Below are 9090 nucleotides of genomic sequence, written 5' to 3'. Positions count from 1 at the left end.
CTAGAAAACTCAAAAGGAGATGACGAGTGTCACTCCATGAACCAGGAATGTGAGAGAAGTAAAGATTTCTATAAAACCAATATGTCTATTTGACCCCATACATTTTGGTAGAATGAGTTAATACTAAAGTATAACAAGTCAAAATCTAATTGAAACTCGACCAGTGAAAAATAAGCAACTGCATTATCAGCTCAAAGAAGTTCCAAACAGCTCTTTTGCTATTAATTGTCTGTTTGTTAATATGTCTGTTTGTGGTCTGTTTTTAATTATAACCAACATCATATTGTCTTTGTGGAATAATAAAGTTGTATTGAATAATTTGAGTTGAAAAATCTCAGAGCTCTACTGGAGGGATCCACAGCACTCCTCCGAAATATATTCCCTCAATTGGTGTTTTGATGATGGTGGAGGAGACACGTTGCTCCAAAATAAAGTCCTAGATTCACAGAGATGACAGTGAACACACATGTCCTGTGTTGGAAGCATCAACATTTGTTGTATTTTTCTGTCATCTTATTCGTTTTTTTTCTTCAATTTGTCACCCGTCTGTATATTTATCTTTACCATACTGTACTTTAACTTGTGTAGGCCTATCGTGTTCTTATCATATTGGGCTGCCACAAATACACGATGCACATACCAAACACTTTTGCAGTGTAAAGCTAAATAAGTGTTACACAACCTGTTACATACATATATATATATAAATATATATAAAGAGAGATAGATAGATAGATATAGATAGATAAACTGTCTAATGTTGCCATCTAGTGGCGTATTTCCACCTCTCACTCTTCTTTTGCCTTTACCAACATATACCACAATAACAATATAAGCTATTAAGTAGGCCAACTAAAATAATACGAGGTATATACAACATATTTAAATATATCACAAAAAATACATTGTCAAGCTTTACAAATTGGAAATCTGCAGACATCAAGCTTATAAATAAAACGTTTACGTCATGTTTCTGTTTGAGGGTTAGGGGACACAGAAGCTCTGGCAGCGCGTGACCCTGTTTCGACGGCCCATCAATTTGTTTTTTTGGTATCGATGTACAGTTGCCTAAATGTAAGTCATGTGACGATCAGCAGTAGTTTGAGTTATGATCGTAATGGCCCATTGTTCGTGGGAGTAGGAGTAAATGTGAACACTTCACTGTTGACGTGAAGCAATCATCAGGGTCGATGTCTCATCTTCAGACCGTTATGAACCCAAATCATCACGTGCTCATCATATGTCCTGACAAGACAAAATGTATGGCGTGTCATTCTATATGTAGTTTATTTTCTATTTTCGACACATTCAAAGCAAAAATACGCAATTCAATTGAATACATTTCCATCTTAGAGTTTAGCCTTCTGAGGCCGCCTTATGTTTGTAAATTTAAATTCAGTTTCCAATGGTCCGAACCCTGAGTCTGGCACTAGCCTGGGAACTGGCTGTGCATTGGACTGTGCGTTATCCGGTGTTTTGATGTCTCGATCGGTAGAAACACAACCGACCAGGAAGGAGAAAAAGTAGCCTGATTTGTCACCTCAACACATTATAGCACTCCGGCAGCTTCTTCAATACACTTCCAATATCCACACACAGTTCTTCTTCTTCTTCTGATGCGCACCAGGAGGCAGCAAAGGTGGAGGAGAGGATGTGCCACAGACTGAAGTGTCAGAAAAGTGTGATTGTTGCTTTACCTGTCAGGTTATTAGCCATGTCCGAATCCTTAGGTTACAAATTGCACAAACATGTTGCTCCTTCATTCTTCCATTTACCCCAAAACTAAACAGGTATGGGTAACTTTATAAATGTTTTTAGGCTACAGACGATCTCAGTGTGAGCTGACACTCCCGGATACAAGCTCTAGGCTAAATGGTCACATGAACGGGTCGTCGGGGATCAAACAGACACCTAATAGCCGAGGCAGTGTATAGGTGTGTAACACATCAAACGCACGCGTTTGTAAGGCTTGACAATATCCACTGAGACGTGCGAGAGGGTGGGGGTGCAGGGGGGTGGGTCGGTCTGTCAAGCAGAGTATAAAACCCTCTTACCTGATCACCAGTGTCGTGGAGAGACTCGGTGAAACATATCCCTCTTTTTGCTTTTGTGTTTGAACTCTGTAGAGGAGAATGGCATTTGGGCTGGATTTTACTGGCGGTCATGTTTCTGAGATAAACACGTTTTACTTGGGACATTACTGGCCCACTGCATGCCCGGACATGAACAACAACGACAATTACGCACAGGACTCCAGCAGAGGTGAGTGACTGACATTTATTTTTTTATATGGCTGAGTGAACCAATTTTAGTGGATAACAACGCATATGCTCTCTTTAATTGTGGGGCTGCAAAGATGTACAAAGTTAAGTTTAAACCATTTCCTCAAGTCGTTATGTAGCTTATCTCCAAATGTAGTTACTTGCAATGTGTTTATTTCCGATTGGGAGGTCAGAAAAGCTGATAAATAACTGTAAATATAACATGGAATGTTCTCTCCCTACAGTGCATCACGGTGCTCCCCACAGGACGCGCTCGGAAACCCAGCGCCGCCGGAAGCGCACAACTTTCAGCAAGGCTCAGCTGAGCGAGCTGGAGAGGGCCTTCTCTGTCACACAGTACCCGGACATCACAATTAAGGAGTCTCTTGCATCTATTACTGGGCTACCGGAGTCTAAAATTCAGGTATGCCACACGCTTCTCAAACTTCCAATGCGTAAATTTGGATAACGCGCCAGTGTGTCATACAATAACCACATTTCATTATTTCTTACAGGTCTGGTTTCAAAATCGACGAGCGCGCTATTTCAAGAGCAAGAAACCAACAAAAGAGGTCCAGAAGCCCTGCACAGATTACCGTCATCAGTTCTCCTACACACCATTCCCACAGTTGGTTCCTTCTTTACCGCCTACTCCCAGCCGACCGGCCCCGGCAGGATACCCTGATCCAAGTCTACCTCAGTCCACCAGGCTCTCAACGATACTGGGGAGTCAGGCCATGACCCTGCCCGCACCTACATCCCCTGTCACCGCCGACCATGCTACATGCTGCTCCCCGCATCGACCGGGTCTAGGAGTCCCCCAATACCACTATTACCAAACCCCAGAATGTACTGATTACTGCCATGATATGTTCCCACATGGTGGGCTCAGTGAATGGGATTTGACGGAGGACTTTGAGGCTTTCCTCGGAGATGCACAGGGATCCCAGCCTGTTGGTAGCCGCTGCGCTGCAGTCGGACATCCTGGATCCCTGGAGAGCGTCCAGGGTCAGCTGGACCATCAGAGCTTCTACAGTCACGAGTCCATGGACGACCTGTCTGATCTCTGCTTTCAGCAGCTGGGCGACTTCAATCTGTCAGATTTTAATATTTCTGCGGCAATGATTGATTATCTTTTGGGTTGACTGAAATCTTAGAGAAAAGTTACATCGTTTATATACACCTCATTGTAAATAGGCTTAGCTATAGTATTTATGGTGGGACTGCTCTAAATAAATTACTTTCTGATGTGAATTAAATTCATGAAATTATTCTGTTATTTACAAATTGTGGATTATCACTGAGATTTTTTTACAAATAAAACATATTTATTTTATACAAGTAGAGTGCTGTTCTTTCATGACATGTCTTGTCGGCGTGGCAATCACGTGGCGCCGTGGCTTAGATGGTTAAAGCGCCTGTCTAGTAAACAGGAGATCCTGGGTTCGAATCCCAGCGGGGCCTTTTTGTTACTGATTCAAATGACAGAGTGTTCAACCTAGTCGTCAAACAGACGACATGGAAATCTTTGCGTAAACTGCAGCTGCTTTTACACTGTGGTACTACGAGAAAAGCAACATCTTTTGACTCTGAAAACCGGAAGCCATCCCTCCGTGATTTTCAGGTGTTTATAAACTGACATACACTGTAATGTTAAACGTAGCTTTTGTAGTACACTATGGTTATGATGTTTAGTCTTTACGTGGTGAAGAAAGTAGTCGCAATGCTACTCACAGCAGTTATATGAACGGTCTATGGTTATCCATGTTACAGTCACGAGAGCGTCTTTTTTCGACACTTTACGTTCGGTGTCGGAACGTGACTCTCCGCGCTCATCCAATCAGAAGTCGTTTTCGACAGTACGAGGCAACACACTTGCAAACGTGTTACAACTCATGTTTCGAGTCACGATAATCTCATCAACAATTCGAGCATTCATGTACACTATATTAGCAGGCTAAATAGGGGAAAACAGAACATGAGACTTTAGGATATTTATGTTAGTATGTCCTCCTCACTGAATCAACATGCTAAACAGTGACTGTCTAAATGTAAAACTGAGTCTATTGTGGCTTGTATTTGGGCAGGATAAGTGCATCAGGGTTGTATGAATGCAAGCAGAACACAGTGATAAAAAAAAGTGTTATGAATGAATTACATAGGATGACAGATCTACACATAAAATGCTCTTAGTTTACATGTATTCACTTTTGTCCAGCAGAGGGTGCACCTCTTTCAAGAGAGCAACTGTGTGCTGGACAGACTGAGGACAGAATCACAGGTCACAGTGCACCAATCTGTTATTCTTGTAACAGGCTATGTTAGAATAGCTTCTATCTAGAAGACCAACTGAAGTGAGTGTGTACATGTGCAGTTTTGAGGCAGAGAATAATAACTTACACCAATGTGACCATTTGTAAAAAAACAAATAACAATCTTTTGCGAGGACACATTCTATACCATTTATTATTGAAGGGCTTTGATTTATCGGTTCAGGTAACAGGTAGGGTCAGTGTTAAGGTTGGGCATGTAGTGATAGCTAGACAGGGCATTAGGTGTGTGTGTGTGTGTCTTTTCTGTGTGTTGACTACACCATTTGGACAAGAAGATTATACTCACAGATCTGAAATCTGAAGTTTATTAAATCATGCAGAATTTGTTGCCTTTCCACCTAAATATAGAGGGGACATCAGAGAGGGTATTTATCATGAATAAAATGCAAACAACAAAAATAACAGAAGCTATTATAAGCTCATTTTGTAATTACGTTAAGACTTCTCATAAGAGGTGATTTTAAAACAGAGTGAATTTCTCCAGTCAGCCGGCCTATCTCTTCTCTGCCCTTGATGCATCAGGCGTCGCTTCACTCTTGCAGCCCAGCCAGTATTTCGCAATGGATCGTGGGTAAGGAGGGTTGGCAGAATCCACACGTTTTGTCTGCAGATCCACTCTGTAGTATTTATCTGCCATCATAAAAAGATAATAAACATACAATCCAAACAGTGTTAAAGGAGGAAGCTCAAAGATAATCTTTGTCGTTTTCACTCGAATTTTCGATTGTGTTGAAACACAGCCGAGCCCGACTATGCGATAAAAAATAACTCCATGTATTCATACCTTTCTTGAAAAAATACACATTTTGCACGGGGGTGCTTTTGGACTCCTGCGCGGGGGTCTCATCAAAGATGCCACTGAAGTCGCTGTAGTCAAGCCAATCATCATAACCCCACAAATCATCGAGCAACGTCTGGCGACTCTGCCTTCTTCGCTGTGCCCGCTTCTTGCTGGGCCTCCTCCTCCGACTGCTGCGCCTCCTCGCTGGTGGAGGAGAAGAGGGCGTGGGTTTGGGGCTGAGGTAGACTCGTCCCACCATGGCAGCATCTACAGGAGAAACGACGCCCTGCCAGTCCCTACTGGTTAAGCGAGGGCCTGTTTGGTGACTGCTGACTGAGTAAGGGTGAAAGGTGACAGATGATTAGAAAACACATGTGTAAGAACACAATGAAACACACAAAGACAGCTGAGGCCTTACAGGAGCTTCCAAACAGCTCCGTGAATAAATCCTCCCATGTCTGATCACAGAAGAGGTCCGTGTATCGTGTGAACAGCACAGAGGGGGAGGTCCTGCTCATGTGGACGCACTCCTCATGGGAAGGCTGGTGCTTGAACTCATACTGGTAATACTTGTCCCCTGAAGAAAGAAAGAAACTCATTTTGACTTGTCACAGTAGGAAACACAAAATAATAAACTTGATGCCTGAATTCCATTTAGCTGCTGGGGTTTCAGGGTCCTGCCATGGTTACATCTATTGTCCACGCCAAAATGTTTTGGGTGTCCTCATAATTACTAAGCTTTCCCCTGTACGAAATGATGAGACGAGGTACTTTCACTTTCCAGCAGAGATTTCCAGAAGTACTCAGTTCTTATACTGAAGTAAAAGTAGCAAGAGTGTAGAAATACTCTATTACAAGTACAAGTCCTGCATTTAAAGAAGCTTTTGAGTACTGAAAACATCACACAAAGTTACCTTTGAAAAAGTAGGCTTTCTCTTTGCCAAGGTGACTTGGTGCTGGTATGGCGAAAGAGGCATCCACGTCATCTGGTATGTCATCAAAGCCGACTGAAATGTCCCGCGGATAGTCCTCATCCAGAACGTCACCGTCAAACCTCCAGTACTGTTTCCCCTGAGAGAGAATAAAGACAACGCACAAAGCAGTAAGGTTTGATGCTGTCTGTTATGAATACTGAGCCAATGGTAAAATAATACATACAAATATGTTATGGTTGGCTTAGTATTTTACCTGATGAAGATTTGAGAAGTGAAACATTGTTAATGAAGTGAATAATCAACTGTGTACAGATTCTTTGGCTTTTTCTCAGTCAAATGTTTGTTTGCATGAAAATATCTCTTATTGATTTGGGTTTCCCATGTAAAGAGTACTCACAATACTCCTCCAGTTTAAGATAAAGACTCACTGTTTGCAGACTCTAGAGAGAGGTAGAAGTTTCTACCTTAAAGATGTAGGATTTTCCCTGGCAGTTGATGCGTGTGAATGCCGCGTCTACGGGTCCAGAGATCCCCCACACATCCTGGATGAGTTTTGGGTAACCGGGAAGTACGGACGTCTCATCCAACTCAAAGAAATATTCACCTGAAGGAAAAGCAGGCGTTGGATCAAAAATCCACAAAGTATCAACACTGAACATTTTTAAATACCAAATGAAATGTACAGCCTGCACAGGTTTGTGCAGTCAAGGGTGCTGATGTCCAGATTTGAGAAACATACTGTATAAGACACAACCCCTTGTGGACATGGAGGTTTACCTCTAAAAGCATATATCGAGCCGTTCTTCAGCTGCAGAAAAGCATCAAAAGGTCGACCACTGCAGGCCGCTGCGTCAGGCTCTACATATGGTGCAGGCCCTTGTGTGGTGATGGGTGTGGGAGATGTGGCCGTTACGGTTGCTGCAACTGTGTTGAAAGTTGGTGGGAGAGTTGCTCCTTGTGCTTGTCCTTGTTGCTCTGTGACGGTCGTCACTGCTTCTGTCACGTCATCTGTTTCCTCGAAGGTGTCGCCACGAGCAGCTGAGGGCAGAACAGACGAACGCTGTGTCACATGAAGGTGTGTCTGTAAAAATGTGTTCATTTACAAAAACAAGAAACTTGAATAAAAAAATGAAAACTGTTTATTTCGTGAAATGGTAATATTCTACTGCTGTACAGACTTTTTTTGGGGCAGATGGTTTCAAAGTCCCCGCAGCAGCTCCCATAGTACACACACATGGAGTCACACTGGCATTTTGTCTGCAGGTCGAAGGAGCTACAGCGACCCACACAGGACTCTGAGGAAATGCAGTTTGTTTGTTTCAAATGACATGGCATGTATTGATGTGTTCAGACTTGGACAGACAGTGGTGGAGGAAGTACTCCTTTACTTGAGTAAAAGTATATTGGTAGCAGTGCAAAATACTCCATTACAAGCATTTACTCTACAGAAAAAAGGCCCATTTGACTGACACATTATGATATACTGCACTAATTCATCAATGTGTTGGTTACTGTAGCATTTTACTGATGTAGCAGGTCGAGGTGGAGCTTGTTTTATCTACTTTATTTACAGACAACAGGTATTTGAGACTGTTGGTTCCCAACCTATGGGGTCTGACGCCTCCAGTAGGTCAAAAGTCCTAAAGGTCTGCCACGCACTTTTCTCAAATCTTTTCTTTTTATTAAAATATTGGATTATTTGAGATTTCATCTTTCATCCAAATGTGTTTAATTTAAAGTGTTTCGAGCACCAGGCTCTTCCTCAGAAGAGCCTGGTGCTCGAAATGTTACACAGTAAATAAAATCCCTCTAACGGGAGCTACCTGGTGGGGCTACCTCTCTTAATTGATAACATGCACCCATCCTATCAGACACTGCGATGTCTTTCTTATCGTTTCATATTTTAATATATTTATCTTATTTTTGTTTCTTGAAAAATTCTGATCTGAAAGGTAAATAGTATGTAGGACTACAGCTGTCAAATATATGTAGTTGAGTAAAAAGAATAAAATGCTTCCCTCTGAAATGTGATGGAGTAAAAGTATAAAGCAGCATGAAATGGAAATACATTTTGGTGATGCTACAGCACACACAGCTGCATTTAAAGACGTACAAGTAATACGATCCTGAATGAACATATACTGCAAAATACAGTATTAAAAAACACTTTAAACTTTTAATATTTCACGACGAATAAATTAAACATACAACTTCACGTTGTTTTCTTGTCTTATCTTTATTATTTAGTGTGCCGGTGTAATATTGCATTTAGCTTCAACATAGTTCAATTAGAAAAGATAAACTGGAAGACTTACCTTCTGCAGCAAAGGTGGTGTCCAGCAGGAGGACGAGGCCCAGCAGAGCCACTGCCGGCTTCATGTCTACTCACAGAAAATATGACAAAATGTGGAATCTTAATTCAGAACACAACTGTGTGCCTGTTTACATCAGTGAACACAGATGAGTTTGAGTGCCCCAATTCAGGGTGCAGCATTGTGTGCAGATGATCAATCGATGTTTTTCAGAAGCCGTTGACCCCCAGGCATCTGCCATCCTGATTGGTCAACACTCAGCTGTGACAATCATTAAACTGTGACGGTTGATCTCTGTCCTGTCTGTCCAAGAGCATCCCCCAAACATGAGCATGATCACTGTAAGGCTCAGAATATACCCATTGACTTTCCAGTTATGTGGCAAATTTAAAACTCAACTTCAGCAACTTATTCATTTACTTTATAAAAAAATAAACAAGACAGATGATTAGAATAACTGTATCATTG

At 41.9% G+C, this 9090-nt stretch overlaps 2 protein-coding genes across 2 annotated transcripts; one reads left to right on the top strand and one right to left on the bottom strand.

Annotated features, from left to right (window-relative positions):
• Nucleotides 1–2132: 2132 nt before the first annotated feature.
• On the top strand, nt 2133–3406 carry LOC306788501 (uncharacterized protein; the record flags this gene model as incomplete). Its single annotated transcript, XM_079284050.1, has 3 exons — nt 2133–2262; nt 2507–2685; nt 2777–3406. The coding sequence occupies 3 exons, from the start codon at nt 2133–2135 to the stop codon at nt 3404–3406; spliced, it is 939 nt and encodes a 312-aa protein (XP_079140176.1).
• Nucleotides 3407–5087: 1681 nt separating this feature from the next.
• On the bottom strand, nt 5088–8689 carry vtnb (vitronectin b; the record flags this gene model as incomplete). The annotated part of the gene is made up of 8 exons (XM_079283552.1): nt 5088–5224; nt 5379–5708; nt 5794–5952; nt 6290–6446; nt 6775–6914; nt 7088–7348; nt 7489–7605; nt 8626–8689. The coding sequence occupies 8 exons, from the start codon at nt 8687–8689 to the stop codon at nt 5088–5090; spliced, it is 1365 nt and encodes a 454-aa protein (XP_079139678.1).
• Nucleotides 8690–9090: the final 401 nt, after the last annotated feature.

Source organism: Melanostigma gelatinosum (genome assembly GCF_949748355.1).
Source record: "Melanostigma gelatinosum genome assembly, chromosome: 14".
Lineage (NCBI taxonomy): Eukaryota > Metazoa > Chordata > Actinopteri > Perciformes > Zoarcidae > Melanostigma > Melanostigma gelatinosum.
Note: the sequence above shows the minus strand (reverse complement) of the source record. Positions and strands in the feature narration are given on the sequence as shown.